The sequence below is a fragment of the Haemaphysalis longicornis genome, unplaced genomic scaffold (assembly GCF_048455015.1).
Source record: "Haemaphysalis longicornis isolate Haplotype H1 unplaced genomic scaffold, Haemaphysalis longicornis Haplotype H1 scaffold_7, whole genome shotgun sequence".
In the NCBI taxonomy this organism is placed as follows: Eukaryota; Metazoa; Arthropoda; class Arachnida; order Ixodida; family Ixodidae; genus Haemaphysalis; species Haemaphysalis longicornis.
Window position 1 is genome coordinate 27,529,525 of NW_027526422.1, and position 17,979 is coordinate 27,547,503.

The 17,979-nt window shown below is 47.8% G+C and overlaps 1 protein-coding gene across 1 annotated transcript in view; it reads left to right on the forward strand.

Annotated features, from left to right (window-relative positions):
* Mtor (serine/threonine-protein kinase Tor) overlaps positions 1 to 17,979 on the forward strand; it is a 72,872-nt gene that overhangs the window by 33,019 nt on the left and 21,874 nt on the right. Inside the window, exons 34-40 of the mRNA XM_077676415.1 lie at positions 3,061 to 3,186; positions 3,945 to 4,076; positions 4,230 to 4,360; positions 6,954 to 7,071; positions 11,018 to 11,206; positions 14,562 to 14,659; positions 15,149 to 15,344. Of these exons, the coding sequence (XP_077532541.1) occupies positions 3,061 to 3,186; positions 3,945 to 4,076; positions 4,230 to 4,360; positions 6,954 to 7,071; positions 11,018 to 11,206; positions 14,562 to 14,659; positions 15,149 to 15,344 (990 nt within the window). The remainder of the gene's footprint in view (positions 1 to 3,060; positions 3,187 to 3,944; positions 4,077 to 4,229; positions 4,361 to 6,953; positions 7,072 to 11,017; positions 11,207 to 14,561; positions 14,660 to 15,148; positions 15,345 to 17,979) is intronic.

Here is a 17,979-nt window from a genome sequence, read left to right on the forward strand (position 1 = left end):
AAGAAATGCCTGTTGCACCACATGCTCTAGGTGCAGCAGTTTCCTCCGGCTGCTCATTCACAAGTTTAAGCGCCGCCTAGAAACTCGCAGAGTTAAGCGCTGCCTAGAAGCTCCGCTAAAAAAAGAAGTATTGTAGCCATTAGTATCCTCGGCTGTAGCCAAGCAAAGCGCAAGTGGCTGGCCGCCATTTTGAATAGGCTCGCTTAGTGCGGCGTACTGCCGCACTGTGCGAGCCTATTCAAAATGGCGGCCTGTACAAGTCTGCTGGCTTGGTGCCCGCTATGTTCGGAGCGGTGTCGTTTCAGTGCCGCCTTTTTTTTTTAACCTAAAGTGTACTGGCGGCCGAGAGGTTCTTCGAACCTCTAGGCAAGGCAGCAACTCGGCAGTGCCGGCACTGATAATAGAAATGTCCGCGTCGGTGGGTCTTGAGCCAAGCCTGGGGTAACTCTCGGAAAGCTTGGCCGAAAAGCTTGGCTTTTAGCTGCCTATTCGGGAGCATCGAATAATTCAAAAATATCGAATACCTGCATTCGGATCGAAGCGAATAACGAATAGAGAGCTATTCGATCGAATATTCGACAATACCGAATATTCGCCCATCCCTAGAAATAACGAAAGAAAAAAGGCAACTAAATTCCTTACCTTTCAGCAAAGCAGACACCAAGTATTCATGAACTATCTACACACAACGATATTTATTCGGAGTGAGGCGGAAGTGCAACTTAGAAGCAACTTAGAAACTGTCTTCAGAGGTGGTGGTATCCGAATCTTCCTTGTCACTTGCGCACTCAAAGAGGTCATCGTCCTCGGCGCCGTCAAGAGCATTTGAAATGCAGCACTTGCAGAACGATGCCGCAACCATGGCTTCGGGGATCGCTGCCCAAGTGTCGACCACCCACTGGGCGAGCATAGACGGTAACGCCCGCTTCAGACGTCCCGACGGCGTCAGGGCCACAGTGTCAGACACCATCCATTCATTGTACAGCCGTCTGACATGTGCCTTAAAGGGCTTGTTAAGGCAAACGTCAAGCGGCTGTAGTTGACTCGTCATGCCCCCCCGGAATGACGACCAGCTCTGTCTGATTGTCCATGAGCTGCTTCTTCACACCTTCCGTGAGGTGCCTGCGGAAGGCGTCGAGCACCAGCATTGACCTCTGGGCAAGCAGTGCCCCTGGTCTCCGGCACCACACCGATTTTATCGAGTCAAGAAAAAGCTCTTCCGTCATCCACCCTTTCTCCTGGCAACGAATGTGGACGTTCTGCGGGAACACCTCGTTCTTTGGCATAGTCTTTCTGTTCAGATGATGAAGGGGGGCAGCTTCCGCCCATCGGCGGTGCAGGCTAACATCACGGTTATCCAAGCCTTCTCGTTGCCCGTAGTGCGCAGGCTCACTTGGCGATCACCTTTTTGGTGAATGGTCTGGGCTGACGGCATGTCAAAAAAAAAAAAAAAAAAAAAAAAATCGGAGTTTCATCGGCATTGCCAATCTGCCCAAGTAGGAAGTCGTGGTCGCGTCGCAGGCCGATAACATATCTTTGAAAGGAAATTAGTTTTTCTTCATAGTCTCCTGGCAACTTCTGCATCATGGAGGTCCGCCTTCGCAACGAAATCCCAGCCCTCTTCGTGTACTTCTGCACCCAGCCCCGGCTGGCTTTAAACTTGAGAGCGGGAATGCCATGCTCTCGCGATTTCGCGCGCCTTCATCTGCACGATGTCGGTAGTAACGGCCAAACCGTGGCCTCTTCTCTCTTTGACGAAGTCCGTCAGCACTTTTTCCACTTCGGGAAACGCTCCCTTTCGTGGGCCACGGAAAGCCTTCCTTGTCGCGGCGCATGCTAAGAGCGACGTCTTCTGTTTGCGCCAACGACGCACGTTGTTTTCGGGAACGTCTCACTTTCGACCCGGCGCGCAGTTTTCAGAGACTTCCGCCTTTGCTATGACTTTCCTCTTGAAGGCTGCATCGTAGTGTCAATGACGACTCGCCATTGCGCTGGTCGCGTGAAACAAGCACAGAGAAAGAAAATCTTGCAGCAGGGACTCCGAGAGCTCTAACAAAAAATGCAAAATGGCATCCCAACTTGTTTACAAGCTTCGCAGCTACTACTGGCTTAGAGCGCCTACTGCTGGCTCAGTTCGTTGACATGGTCATACATGGTCGAAGGCGTCTGCAGCCATGGCCTCTGCTGTATCGCGAGCTATTCAATACCCTTGCAGTTGCCGAAACTCGGTAATTACTATCTGCAACCTGCGTTTGTGTAAAATTTTATGCGTTTTATTCTGAAATCTCTTTGTTACATTTCCAACAGTGTTGTCGGGCTCTTTTGGAAGCTTGGAAATGGTTGGAAAGTGGAAACCAAAACTGTCACACCAGAATCGGCATTATGGGATACTGAGCTTCGAATATAAGGCGGGGTATGACTTTGAGACCGCACATTTTGGAAAAAAACCTCGCCTTATATTCGAATAAATACGGTATCTCGACACCAGAGACTTTGTGGGGATTCCCACCCAAAACAAATTACTAAAGGGCTAGTAGCATTATAATAGTTTTACATGCGTATAATTTTTTAGTCATTTATTTATTCATATGAAACAAGCCGAATAAAGTTAAAAAAAAACTGCTATTGTGCTAACTTGACTTGGCTTGGCTAATAATGTTAATCGTGTTCAATAAGCTGCTGCAACTCTGCTTGAAGTGCATTCAAAAGTGCAAAGTTCAGTAAAGGTGTTTAAGCTTTTTTCGCTCAGTTTTCTCAAATATTGAAGCTCTTACTAGAATATTTTCTCTGCGGAAGTTTTTACCCATTGCAACTTCCATCATTGCAAATGAAATTAATTTTGGCCGTGTAGCAGCGCGTCAAGAAAATGGTATTAAGTCAAATGAATGACATTCGATGGGAATGACATTAAATTTGCCATGTGGCAGGGGTATTACATTATGACTCAACTCTCCCAATATCTCATTCGCAGATGTGTAGTTGTTGGTCACATTCCATTTAGATTACTTTGCAGCAGCACAGCGTGTCGTGCCTCCTGTTGTTGTGTGCCCCTTCGAGCAGGGCTGCCAGCGAATCGTGGAGGACTGGCAGAGGATCCTGCAGCTCCACTCGCTGGTGGTGAAGCCCAAGGACGACATGCGCAGCTGGCTCAAGTTCAGCAGCCTCTGCAGGCGCAATGAACGGCTGGTACGTGACCACGAGTGCTCGCTGGGAAAGCTCCATTCCTTCTGACTAGAAAGCTTATCTTTCATTCGGAGGACTTGCTTTGCTCTAAAAGCACCCTTTTGCAAGCTTTTAAGGTGTTAGCAGCAGTTAATAGCAACGTAAATAGGCGTTTTTTTAGGCATGAAGCCCCTTAGGGGCTGGGGTTGTCGGCGTCTCATGTATTCACGGTAATGAAACACCAGGACACTCATTTATGCCTCGTGCTGGAATGTAATGCGTATTAAAAAAACACTGGGACACTCGTTTACGCCTCGCGCTGGAGAGCTTTGTGCTTTAAAGACACGATACTTTTACAGCAAAGCTGTATACCTCTACCCCCCAACGGTTTCATCTCTGTGGGCAAAAACACCAAGGCGCCGAGAATGCACTTATACACTGCATGCTTCGCCCCTCCCCAGGTTTCACGTTATCGGAGACAGCCTGGGATTTTTTTCTCTTCAGTACTGCTGCTCTACATTACTGCAGTTAGCTTTTATGAGCTGCTACGTAGTAGTGCGGTCCGCTTTATGCTCTCAAAAGAATAGTTACCATTTTCAACACTTGGAAGCACTTGTTTTATACGAGTAACTTTCCTGGTGATGTGTTTTAATTAAAAGCTTGCTCACCACAGACTTCTGTAGAGGGGGAAGTTCGTATGACGGTTAAATATCCTTAATAGTATGTGAGAGGGAAGTTGTGACGTGATGCGAAGTGCACTTGCGCATGTCGATTCGGTGCAGGCCCAGTCCCACCGAACCCTGGTCACACTGCTGGGTACGGACCCATCGCTAGTGCCAAACCAACCACTGCCCACGGCGTACCCTGCTGTGACGTTCGCCTACATCAAGCACATGTGGCAGAGCAATCAAAAGGTGAGAACCACCTCGTGTTGTGCTTGTCCCAGAATGAGAAGAGCTTCCCCCCTCTTATCACATCTGAGTGTTTTCGTGAGGGTACCAGTGGTGCTGCCCAAGCGTGTTCCCTTGTAGCGGCACGTAATGCTCGTTGTCGTCTTCTCGTTGCAGGAGAACGCCCTGAGGCAGTTGCACCACTTTGTACAAACGGAGCTGCCGGCAAACAGTACCCTGAACCACCTGTGCCTGCCCATACCCAACGAGAATGCCCAGCGGAGCGAGCACCAGAAGCTTCTGGCCAGGTCTCGTTGTGGCTTGCATTTCTTTGTGACAGGCATTTGGCTGCTTGTTTCCTGAGTGGTTCAGTTTGAAAAAAAAAGATATTGCAGTAGAAACTCGATGATACAATTCTGGGTGATACGAATTTCGGGATGATACGAATTTCTGAGAAGTCCTGGCAAAATTGCATTGTTTGCAATGGGAGAAATTTCGGCTGTTACGAACGAGCCGGCAAGGCGCCCGACTGGTGAGCAATCAAGTGACGGCGACGTACAGGCTCTCTCTCCCCTCTTTGTCACTCTTTCTCCAGGAACAGCCGGGATGTTGTTTTCTGCTCGCGAAAACACGCCACACACGCCACAGGCGGAACGCTGCCGCGGAACCAACCGCACGCTGTGCACAGTGCTGCCGTCGGCAGCAACATGGCGACAGCTTCGGCCGCGAAGTGGTGCGGGGTGCTCCAGCGACCGCTTCTAACCACTCTTTAAAATGCTGCTCAAGGCACCACAAAGCTGCTTGTGCGGTAAAGGAGGTGATAATCTGGGCAAAAATGGTACTATGAAACATCATCCGCGCCGCTAGTGGAACCACCCGTGAAATATCTACCGGGGTGGTAAGCCGAAACATTTCTGGCAGAACCAGCCGGCTGTCTCGAGCACTTCAAAACTGCAGCCATGAGCACGCACCTCTCCATTGGCGCAAGTCATCAGGCTGCTCCCACTGCCGCGCATGTCGCGCGTCATTTTCTGATTGAGACAGAACAGGGTTCGTACACGATTGAAAAGCAAAAATTCAAGGGTTTTCAAGGACTTTCAAGGACCAGTAAACACATTTTCAAGGTCCCCATCTAATATTTTATCTGGGATTATTTATAACTTTTCCAACACAATGCAAAAGTTTTTTATTGCACAATACCTAAGCACATTAGTGCACATTTAGATAGGTGCTAACGGGTTCGTAAAATGCTCCCCCAGATTTATTTTTTATTTCATGACTGGTATTTAGAGGTTTTTCTTTTTCCTTTGTGTTTGGTGACGCTGTTTGATTTCAAAACTTAGTTAATGTTGCCTGCATCTCCGGCTTTGTCAGCAAGAGTATCAGCTGAAATTAATCCACAAGTGTTGCTGCAAGGCAGGATGAACAATGCATACGTCCACCATTTGCACGTAAAAGCAAACGCCGATGGAGCGTATGAGGCACAGCAAACATGCAAGGAGCGAGCGGTCACAGCCTAGATGGAAGATGCAAGATAGAGAACAGAAGCTGGCTTTCACTGGATTGTATCGCGACATGGATTGGATTGACAAGTGCCTACTCCCAATGTTGCCATGTAATAATGAAAATCCACCAAACTCACGCAATACATTGAAACTCGATTGTTAAAATGTTTTTTTTACATTTGTTAGCACCTAAAATCCACGACAAACACTTTAAATTCTTGTGAAAAGACAGGGCCATTGATTCTCTCCCGAAAAATCAAGGGTTTTCAAGGACCCTTTAAAAATTCCAGGACTTTCCAGGCCTTGAAATGGACACTTCTAAATTCAAGGGTTTTCAAGGTTTTCAAGGACCTGTGCGAACCCTGCAGAAGCTGCCGCATGGGCGAAATCGTTGACGTGGGCGAGGAAAAAAAACGCACGCGCAACGCCGACGCGCACGAATTGTGTGCAAAAACGCACCGTGCGGTTCATGCCTTGACTGTTGCGGCATGAAGTGAGCTTGGGCACTGCAAGTGAGGAGACGAGTGTGAGGTTTTACGCGCCCCAGAAAGGACTGCTCGGCGACATGGTGGTTAAAAAAAAGCAGGAAAACATCACAGATTTCTTCACGTGAAAGTAAGAAAAGAAATAAACAACAACTTTTTTTAGTGCTCAATTTTTCGGTCTGTGTTGGTTCATACGAATTTCGGGTGATACGAATATTTTTCGCGGTCCCGCGAGATTTGTATCATGGAGATTCTACTGTATAAAGTTTGATTGATTTGATTGATTGATTGATTATAGAGGTTAACGCGCCAATGCTACACAGGCGATAAAGCGTGCCATAGTGGAAGGCTCCAGATTAATTTTGACCACCTGGGCATCTTTAACGGGCGTCGAAATCTCGAACACATGAGCGTTTTCACTCTTTGCCATATTATAAAGTTTGATATGGTGTAAGAATTTATCGCAGAATGGTGACGTGCGCTTCAGTACAAAAATTGTGTTCTTACGCATATTGTGGAATTTGTCATGGTCCGTATACCCTGCTTGGCAGTGTACCAATTAAGGGTGAGAAGCCTTGAAGAATTTTAAGGGGTTGTGCCACTAGTAGCATGCGTGTTCTTGAGATTTTTATCCTAAGATGTGATATAGGAAAGGTTCCTCTATATGTGCATACATGCTGCGTCATACGTACTATGTCATACTACATCACTACAAAAGGACACACTCATGGAGTTCAGATTGTGTACAAATTCAACCAGAATATGTGTTTGCCATCCTGACATTCGAGTGGTTGCAGCAGCCACACTGAGGGTGCGCTTTGTTGGCTTCTTGTCATCTTTGTACATAATGCTGCCCAAGACGTCCGCGCTCAGTGGCAGCCCAATAGCGAAGGTATTCTCTCTCTCTGCAGGTGCTACCTGAAGCTGGGCCAGTGGGAGGAGTGCATGCAGGGCATCAACGAGAGCTCCATCCCCATGATCCTGCACTACTATCAGCTGGCCACTGAGCACGACAACGACTGGTACAAGGTGCGGCATCTCTTCTCCTCGGGGCTGCCGCTCTTTTCTTTTTGTCACGTCCTTCTGGGAAGTGCGTACAGGGTGCCATGCCTGGACAGCTACCAGATAGCCTTAGTGGTAGAGCTCCAGTGTAAGGAATTTCAGGTTGGTTTCAAATTTTAGAGCTACCTGCGTCGCCCCACAGCTGATGTAGTGTCTGTAGAGAAAGCTTTAAACCCATTAAGGATTGCGGAAATAACCAACGAATAGCGTGCGACGATCAAGTTCATTGTATCTAGGATCGACTGTATAGATGGTATTCACTGAAAAGTTTAGCAGGCGATTTCTTCGCTTGGCAACACTGGAAATCACCATGACAGTGCCCGCTGTGCCTGCGCATGCACTTTGCGCCCGCGTCTCGTAGAAAAAAGAAAAAACACCAGCGTGCATCGTCTGCTGCATTTTAACCCAGTATTGGGGGTGGTGTCAGCAGACAAATTATTATTCACACTCACATTATGTGGTGGGGTTCTACTTGCCCTAGAGCACTTCACATCCCCGGAGAATGAAACCGGGGCTGCGAACAAAAGTGACACGGTGTGCAAGACGCTGACGCTGCAGTTACCTCCGACCATGGATGTCGCCACAGGTGCCCTCTAATGTGTAATTGGATACAAAAACCAAATAATGGTGTGGAAGAAATGTTTCACGCGTTTGCCGATTTAGATGTGATGGTGGCGTAGCAAGCTAGTGCATGCGAGGCTGTCTCCCGAGTCGTGCCGTGCTCGCACTGCCCACCCGGCACAAGCCCTGGCAAATCACAAGTGACCTTGAATAAATCACCACAGTTTGGCTTCCGTGCAGCAAAATTTTCGGCAGCAATATTTGTTGTCCTTGAGTGGCAATTGGCTTCAACTTGCATACACTCGCAATATGGTCCATCACAATGCCGTTGCACGCATACGTAGGCTCCAAAGTTTTTACCGCTGTACCTAGTCGTGCAATGATTTCAACCGGGTCTGGTGATAAGTAGATTGTAGGGTGCTGCACACAACAGTATTTGGCGCCGAGGTATCACTTTGCGTTCGGTGGGGCACATTTTGGAACATTGAACAGCTGGCTGTTGTCAGGTGCTGTGCTTTATCCAGAGCCAGCACAAACAAGTACTGCCATCTCGTGGAACCCGATACAACCAGTGTGGCATCACCTTAGAAACACAGGCGCTTGGGCAACGGCATTGCGGCGCATGCGCATGGTTGCCCGCATGCGTGCCATGAGTGAATACAACCTATAGGTTGCATTCACTGGCGAGGCACGTGTGCAGGCAACCATGTGGGTGCGCCGTTACTGGTTACGTTAGGCTCTGCGGGGTGGCGGTACTTGTCCGTGCTAACCACATGATTTGTGTGACGTTCCAAACTCTACTCCACCGAACGCAAAGTAATGCCTCGACTGTAATGCGAGTGCGATTAATAACATCTCTGTTGACACCACCATTGAGAATCGGGTTCAAATGGAGCACACGGCGCATGCCGGTGCTTTTTTTTTTCTTCTGCATGTGGCCACAGTGACACAAGCTGCGCCATGTTTGTGGTCATTTCCAGTGTTGCCAAGCGAAGAAATTGACAGCTAAACTTTTTAATTTGAACCACCTATACAGTTGGGCTGGGTGTGAGCACAAGATATATTTGTTAGCATGGATATGTAAGCATGGGACAGTCTTTGGGATATCTTTTCCCTGATCACCAATAGTCGTAATATTGGCCGCGAGGCCCACCACTGGAGAGGCTGGCGCTGCGATCGTTTTGACGTCACTTGTAGGATCACCGTTCCTACCTTGCTGCACAGTTGGTTTGCAGCGCGTGACACTTAGCTTAGGACGCGTGTTCTAAAAGTATTTTCGTGTTAACTTCCGTCGTTTGAAGTTAATTCTCAGTGCGTCAAACGCAGACGTCATGGGGATTTTATAACCGTATCAACTGTGGGACATTCTCCGCAAACAACTTGAGCGTGGTGGCGTACGTGTGCGACCGAAGCGTAAGCTGCGGCTCGTTTCCCCGATCAACAACGTAGACTACGATGATTGCCAAGCTAAGTTTCCAGATTTCCCTTGTTTGCAACAAATGTGTAAAGCAAGAAATCATGAAGCGTTTACTGCTCGCAGAAACGCTCCGCGCACACATTACCGTGCCTGCCCGCACGGCCGACGGAGCAGCTCGAACCGACGCAGGTCGCGGCAGCAACAACTTGACGCCGCTTTTTAAAATCACTCTAGTTGGGGAAAAGTAATTCGCCAGCGGTGAATGTGGATGTTAGAGTGGTGAATAATTGCGCTAGGCAGTGTCATCAGCTGTGGTTTTCAAAGCGATGCTCAAATATCTGCCGCGATCTACGCCGACCGTCCCCAAAGGTCGGTACCAGCACCGCCGGCCCGTTCACGCGCGGTGCGGCGAGCGGCCGAAGGATATGTGCCTGCGCGCAAGCATCGGCCGAGGCCGTGGCAGGTTCTTGATCATCGATCGCTTAAACGGACGCGGATACAAAGTTACACATACAAGACAGAGGGTGACAGTGAAGTGAAAAGTTGTATTAGGGACTCTCATTCGCAACTATAACGATAGCGGCGAAGAAATATCTGCCGCGACGTTAAGCCTAAAGTTCCCAACATTCGATTACGTGCATCCGAAGCCGGCGGCGAGCGGTTCGAGAAGACCCTTTCGTCGCGCGCGCGCGTGTTGCGTTTGTGTTCCCCCATCACTTTTGGGGGTCCCCAACGCTCGGTTCTCCTATTTTAAAACTCCCAATTACCCTAATTCATTAACGACGTGTTTCGCCTCGTACACAGCCTCACCTTCTGTGAGCAATCGTTAGTTTCATTGATGCTAGAGGAAGGCAGGCTCACTGTAAACATAAAAGAGCCCACGTTACAGTTATACATTCCCACGCCGAAGTCCCAATGAAAACTAAATATTGCCATGTCGAAACCCGCTCGCAGGCGTTGAAAACTCGCGTTCGTATACCATTTATACATTGCGGACAAGTTGTCGTGAAAAGTAAACATATCAGTTGTCGCGAAAAGTAAACATATCAACACTGCCGTGCTACGGCAGTGATCGTTAATAAAATCCGGGAATAACTATGAAAAACATTGTAGGGGTAATAGACACTGCTTAAGCCGAACTGCGCATCATAGCAGTAGTTTTCAGCATGCGCGGCGAAGCAATCCGATCACCGTTCTCACGTAGTCATTCATCTACCAGGCAAGGCGAGCAGTAGGCGCGGTGAGATCACAAGTGAGCGACGCGCTTCCGTCGCTTTTACAAGGTGTTTCCTTGCACACACAGTCTCGTACATGTCACGTCGCAAGTATTTCATGATGAATTTACAGTGTACTTTTCTCGGCATCAGTTGCATCGTCCTTGACGTTAGCTGGCTGCGTATGATCTGTGGGGCGCGGCGGTGTCGCCGGGAAAAAGCGAGTCGCTGATTGCTCGCCCGGATTATTCGGGTTGCAGACAACTTTTTTGGGTAATTTGCATCAAATCCACAAGAAGCGCGAGGGGGGGGGGGGGGGGTACGGTGGCCACAGACACACACACACACAAAAAAAAACACGCGACCGCATACGCACAGGAAATGAGCTGTAGCAGACGACAACCCGACCCGGCGTCCAACAAGTGACGTCATTCGTAGGTGGCGCCACGGTATGTCCTCGGCGCCAATTCGGAGGAACAAAAACAAGGGAAGCACTGACGAAACGCCGCAGCATGGAGGTTGGTTCAGTGAAACAGAAACACGGCAACCAAGGATACTGCACCTATATGTTTTGGTGTGAATTTTGCATGTGGCACCATGGTTCATACATGCACGATGGCGACCATCCCACAGTACATGTACAGCTGCGGCCGTAAAAGGGTTAAGCTGATTCAGGCTCCTGCAATTCTATCTTCTCTTGACCTCTAACATGTCTCCACAGGCCTGGCATGCATGGGCCTACATGAACTTTGAAGCTGTCCTGTTCTTCAAGCACCAAGCTCAGCAAAGCAACAGCGCCAGCGCCCTGCCCTCTCAGCAGCAGCAATCTCAGCAGCAGCAGCAGCAACAGCAGCAGCTTGGAAGCGGTGAAGCTGCGAGCTACACAAGCGACTACCTGCGGACGGGACTGGTGAGCTTCCAGACAGGGACTTTTGTTCTATGGTTAGGCGCCGGCTCTAGCCACATATTGATTTGCGTGTACGTGCAACGCAGAATGTTATATTATGTGCTTAACCAATGGCTTCTTTGCAGCCTCTTGCTCTGACTGCTTATAATGTGCTCTTGCTGCATTGTGGTGGTTTTGTGCAGGGCCCTCTTTTTACACTGTTGTACCTTGTTAACTTTGCCTGAAGAATGGCGAGCTTTCAGCTGGCTGCAACGGAATGTGTGCTGTGATGAAATAATTGCCGTGGGAGCTCTGGCTGTACTCAGTCGCATGAGCGCGCTGTTTGGTTTGAATGCCATTTCACTAGAACTTGGACTTTAGTAAGCAGCCTATAGCCTCTTGAATATAAAAAAAAGTAGGGGTGTGCGAATATCAATTTTTGAATTTCGAAGCGAATTCGAATAATAAAAACAAAGTTCGAATCGAATCGAATATTTTTCGAATATTTTTCGAATACGAATACTTATTGTTTTTTGTAAAATTAATGTTTTCACCATCTAGAGACACAAAAACTGCAACTTTATTGCACAACAAATCACTCAAAGTAAAATTAGGAATTACATTGCACTCAACAGGTTAAGGTCTGCACTCACTTAAATGTTAACATGGAGAAAGGTTAACTGCTCGACATGCTCGGGGAGCAGTGACAACCTCCTGCTCGTCACCACTTTACCAGATACCGAAAACAGCCGCTCACTTGAGACACTAGTAGCTGGCATGCCCGAACCCGTGCACATTGCCGCGCGCTGATACAGTAAAATCTTGATGATACTATACTCGCGGGACTGCGAAAAATATTCGTATCATCCGAAATTCCTATGAACCAACACAGACCAAAAAATTTAGCGCTGAAAAAAGTTTTCGTTTATTTCTTTTCCTACTTTCGCGTGAAGAAATTCGTGATTTTTTCTGCTTTTTTTAACCCCCGTGTCGCAAAGCAGTCCTTTCTGGAGCACGTAAAGCTCCGCGCTCGTCTCCTCACTCGCTGTGCCCAAGCTCGCTACACGCCGAAACAGCCAAGCGTGAACCGCATGGTGCGTTTTTGCACGCGATTCGCTCGCCTCGGCTCTGCGATTTCGCGCCCGCGCTCGACGATTTCGCGCCCGCGGAAGCGCCTACCTCGGTCAGAAAATGACGCACGACGCGCGCGGCAGGATGGAGGAGCCTGACTTACTTGCGATGTGATCGAGACAGCCGGCTTGGCTCCGCCATAGATGGTTAGGCTTAGCACCCCGGCAAATATTTTATGGGCGCATTCACTAGCGGCGCGGATGATGTTTTATAGTACCGTTTTCGCATGCATTATCAGCTCCTTTACCGCACAAGCAACTTCGTGTCTCCCTTGAGCCGCATTTTAAAGAGCGGTTAGAAGCGGTCGCTCGAGCCCCCGCGCCACTTCGCGGCTGGAGCCGACGCCATGTTGACGCCGCCGGCCGCGCCGCGCGCAGCGTGGGCGTGGTTTCGCGGCGGTGTCAGCGCGTTGGGCGTGCGCAGAGCGTTTTCGCGAGCAGAAAACAACAGCCCGGCCGTTTCTGGAGAGAGAGTGACAAACAGGGGAGCGAGAGCCGTCACTTGCTCGTTCGGCAGTCGGGTGCCTCGCCGGCTCGTTCGTATCTTCCGCCGGGCCGCGCAGGTCCGTTCGTAACAGCCGAAATTTTTCCCATTGTAAACAATGCAATTTCGCCTGGACTTTTCGGAAATTCGTATCATCCCGTAATTCGCGCCCCCAGAATCGTATCATCTAGAGTCCACTGTAAATAAACACCGATACAGAAGATACGCTCTTAGTTTTTTTTTTTTTTTTTTTTTTTTTTTTTTAGTTTTGGGTGGTTCGAATATTTCGAACAATAAAAGTGTCGCTCGAATCGAATCGAATACCAAAACATTCGAATCGAATATTCGAAGTTTCGAATATTCGCACACCCCTAAAAAAAAAGCTCAGCTTCACTGACCGCCGCAAACGCTGATGTTAGCAGCAATGCTGCCTGGCGTTCCCTAACTGCAAGGCTAAGCATCATAGAAATTCTCAAAGCCAGCAGATTGATTCCTGTTCACGCCAATTCATTTTTGCCGTGTTCCACTGCTTGCACCACTTACTGGAATCTTTTGTCACTTTCTAACTTGGAACATTGCCACGAGGGGGCGTCACAAGCGCTTTTTGTTTTTTCACGGTGTATTTTTTTATTTGTTGTCGGAAAAACTAAGCAGCCATGTATTTTTAATTTAAAAAACTGCAAATCTCCTTCATGTATTTGTCTTGCCTCTGATATGCTTAATGTTTTTTTTTTTTTTGCTCAACAATGTTGACAAGTAAAACATTGCCACCAGATTCAGTAGTTTAGATCATCTTTGCCTATATAAGCGTCTCATTCAAGCATTCCTTTAACTTGCTGCATGTGTGCTTGGTGCTTGCTCTTTTCCTCACTAGGCTGTGCCCACTTCACATCACTGCAACAGCGTTGTCAAATTTCGTCCCATGAAAGCCTTGACCAAAAACAGCTTCACTGTTTACCCTTTGAGGGTTTTCGCCATATATGTATTGCGACGGTTTTCCGTTCCGCAAGGTCTTTGCCGTACGGTATGGTTTCGACCCTCCGCTTGAAATTTCGCGCCATATTGACGACGCATGCTCACTAGGAGATGCTGCCACCTCCTAGGACTTACAAAAAAATTGTGCTACCTTCTTTCGGAGATAACAACTCTCTAGCTTCAGCAGATCACAAGGTCTGTGTCAGTGCCCTCTTGTGGCTTCAGTTTCGCCACGTGATTGCAACAAATGTTTTCAGTTTAACCATGTAATTGCAACGGTGGCGTGCGAAATATTTATTTTTACCAGCACTCCCTTGCAGGGGTGGCGGAAGTTAATTTCTGTGTGTATTGGCGCTGCTTTTAGCTTGTTTAATAATGATGCTCACGAGGTATTGTCGCTCTCCTTGTTTACTGTTCCTGATTTTTTTTTTACAATTTATTCATGATTTTACACATTTTGTACACTCAAAATCCACAGTAAAGCAATTTGACCATGTGGGAAAGTTTTTTTTCAAAACAATTCGACCCTCAAAGGGGTATGGCAGCTCTTCTTTGGGCTGCAGTCTTTATGCAGCATTGGAATGTGAACTGTAGTGGCAACTCACAAGCTTTTGACTTCAAAGCACAGCAGCACTCTTGGTTGTACTGTGTGTGGTGATTCGTCGCGACTAGTGCTCATACCTACATGAACGGCAAGCTGTGGAGTTGGTGTGCTTTTTGCTGCAGCAGGTGTAGCATGCAGCATCACTTTCCGGTTAGAGTGAGTGAGCCTTGGATGTTGCTCTTGCAGACGTCGCAACACATCAAGGACTACACTGTACCTGCGGTGAAGGGGTTCTTCCGCTCCATTGCCCTCTCTCATGGAAGCACCCTTCAAGACACCCTCAGGTGGACCCCACATGCCTGTTGTTTGTGCATTGCCTAGTCTACCTGTATGTGCGTGAATCACGTTTACTGAATAATGTTTGGAGATTTATACAAGGCACTGTGTGGTCCCTGCACCTTTCATTCGACTGAAAATGGCTGAAAATTGCCTTCGTGCACATCTGCTGTTCTGAGAAAAATAAGCATGCTTGTCTTCTTGCACATTTTGTAACATCGTGGCTACGTATGCTTGGAGTTTTACTTCAGTCATGAGTGAATAATGCATCCTGATGGGCTTTTCAATGCAGTCATACTCAACATATTTCTTGTTTTACAACAAAATGTCATTGTAGCATGGCTTCAATGTAATTACAAACCTAGATATGGTTCCTTCTCGTCATGTGCCTGCTGCTTATTATGCGTAAGGCCCTTGTCTCGTGGCAGACAGCTCTGCTGCCAGCTTTTTTCCTTGAGGCTTTAAATGGTCCCCCTTGCCTAATCAATGACGTGCAGGCTGCTGACCCTGTGGTTTGACTACGGCCACTGGCCGGAGGTGAACGAGGCCTTGGCGGAGCGGGTGAACAAGGCCCCCATGGAGACCTGGCTGCAGGTCATCCCCCAGCTCATTGCCCGTCTCGACACCCCCCGGCCCCTCGTGGCGGGGCTCGTGCACGAGCTCCTCGGGGAGGTGGGCCGCAAGCACCCCCAGGTGGGTAGCCGGGGGGGGCCCTGCTGACCGAGGCGTTGGGGGCACGATCGGGTGGGGAGGCGTGTGGGAGGATGCAGTGAGGACACGTATGTGCAGAATCTGCAATGGAGGTTTTTCCAATAAAGAGTGCCAGGCTTGACGTGGACATCAGCGAGAGTTAAGGGGGGACGCGGGGATCAGATTTCGAAAAGTGACCAAAAAATCGTTTTTTCGGAACCCACATTTTCGGATTGCACGTTTTATATTCTATGCGTTTACAAAGTTTCCCCGCCGCAAACGATCGCGAAGTGCCAAAGAAAAATATTTATATCAACTGAGGTGGCAAAATATTTCCTCAAAATGACGAAAACACGGCAATTTTCGCAGCGCTGTATCTCCGGAACGACGCTACCGGGCGCCGCCATCTTGGTCGCGTTAGATCGGCCGACTCTTTAATTTTCGTTTTCCGGTCGCTCCTTTTGTCATCGCTCGCTCACAAACGCACAAACGGCAGAAAGAGAAAGATAGTGAAACGAAGCAACCGATAGATGGTAACACGCGATTGGCTGTCCGGCCGCGTTTTTAGATACGGCTCTCCTGATTGGGCGCCGCCATGCCAGCAAAAACATGGCCGCCAGGCTGCTGCGCATTTTACGCGCACTGCGCTCCCGATGTTTTCAAGGTTTCCCGGTCGACTCGGTAGCAGTTTACTCGTTTTATCTGTTGCGGTACTGAACAGTGACATTACTGTTATCGCGGCGATAATGTTGAGATCGTGCGCCAGATAGGGAAGTGCGCGGCTCGAAAGACGCATCGAAAACGTGCCCACGACATCGCCGTGGTCTGTCCTTGAGTGGGAAGCGCGGTTCGTGCGCCTACAATTGCGGTTCGTGAAGCGAACTTTCCGACGCATTGTGAGCATTGCGATGTTATAAAACGCTGAGTTATTGCTCTGTTACACAGCGTGCTCGCGAGCTTCGGGAATGGAATGACCGACTCGCCAGAAGTTGCGGCGCGCGCTGCATTGGCGCGACGTGTTCGGGCAGCGACCGATAGCGGGATCGGTTGCTATTGCACGCGAGTAATAATAATTGATGTACGCGAAGTGAAATTTAATGGGAAAAGCTAAGTGACCAACCATATCAATGTTACCTAAATTACGACCGTGGGGAACGTGCGCGTAAGGCGGGGGGGTGCAATGGACCGTCACCTAGCTTATTTGAGAAACTTTTGCCGTGGCTCTAAACTAGTTCGTACAACGAAGTCTGGGATTACAAAATAATATTTTCAGTGTTAAATAAATTATAAAAGACACCGTAAGGGTGCAGCGTTCACAATTCGATATTTTTATTGGGTTTTCTATTTTCGCAATATTTGCAATTCTGTTGTCTATTTTGCAATGATTGATTCTCCTGAAGGTGAAGAGCATGGTATGCTAATAATAATCAATGTTGTAATTGTGTAAAAATACTATACTCTGCTTTCAAATAGCTCATCTTATGCTTGTGATGCCCAGATATAACTTTTTGACACCGAACAGCTCCATGTACTAAGCTGTAGCTTTGGCAATGTTATGATACCCAGAAATCTGCTGAAAGTCTGCTGGAATATTAATATAAAACGAAACCATGCCTTACTCTTCATTTTGGAGACAGCTATGCATTTGGCATACATCAAGTAAAGTATAGGTACCCTAGTAGCCCATAGCGAACTTTGTGGTACACTAGGTGTAAAACTGGTGCTTCTGCCATCTGAAGGCCTGTACATGAAAACCTTCAACTGGCCAGGAAGGCCTCCCAGATTCACCAAATCAAAGGGCAAAGGTCTTTGAGGTTGTCCCCAAGCAAGGACAGTAAGGACTATGCTGCTGGTGCAGTTTGAAAAATCGTGAAGTCTTCGTAAACTTCAAGAGTCAATTTCTCAAAAGTGCGTTTTACGAGTTCTTCGTTGCTCGTGGAAAGGATAGCATGGCAACCACTAGGCGGAGTTTGACACTGTTTGTTTTATTTCAATCCTTGAAGAGTTCTGCAGGGTATGACATTCTCGGATTTTCATTTTAGGGCCTAGATATTTTTTTAAGTGACATTCACGGCCAAGTCAGCTGTATACTACTGGGTACAATGGAAAATAATGTTTTCTGTAAAAAAAATGAAGGGTGTAAAAAAAATTCGAAGAATGTCATACCCTGTAGTGTTCTTTTGACTACAATTCAAAAGTATTCTGAACTTCCTACCATATGTCAATACCTTGCTAGGCTTTCCACGAGCGGGCAACATGTACATCTCTGTAACACAAAAACTACTGAAGGTATCATTCTTAAATTTCAAAATTCACCATTTGGAGTGTTTTCCAATGCGCCTACCAAATTTCATTACTCTATGTTAAAAAATAAAAAAGTTTGCTCCGATCCCCACCTCCCCCCTTAAAGAAAACAAGAAATTTTAAAGCCAGAGCTGTATGGGCGTGGAAATATCAACTAATACAAAACAGCTCAATACAATACAACTCAAATACAAAATGATGTTACTTTTCTGTCTGACAGCGCTACCTTACATGAGAACTTGATTTCCCATGACACACGATACCATGAACTTTGGCACATAATATCTGCTAGCACAAATTACGGTGTCCAGACTCTGTCGTACACCTTGCCTTT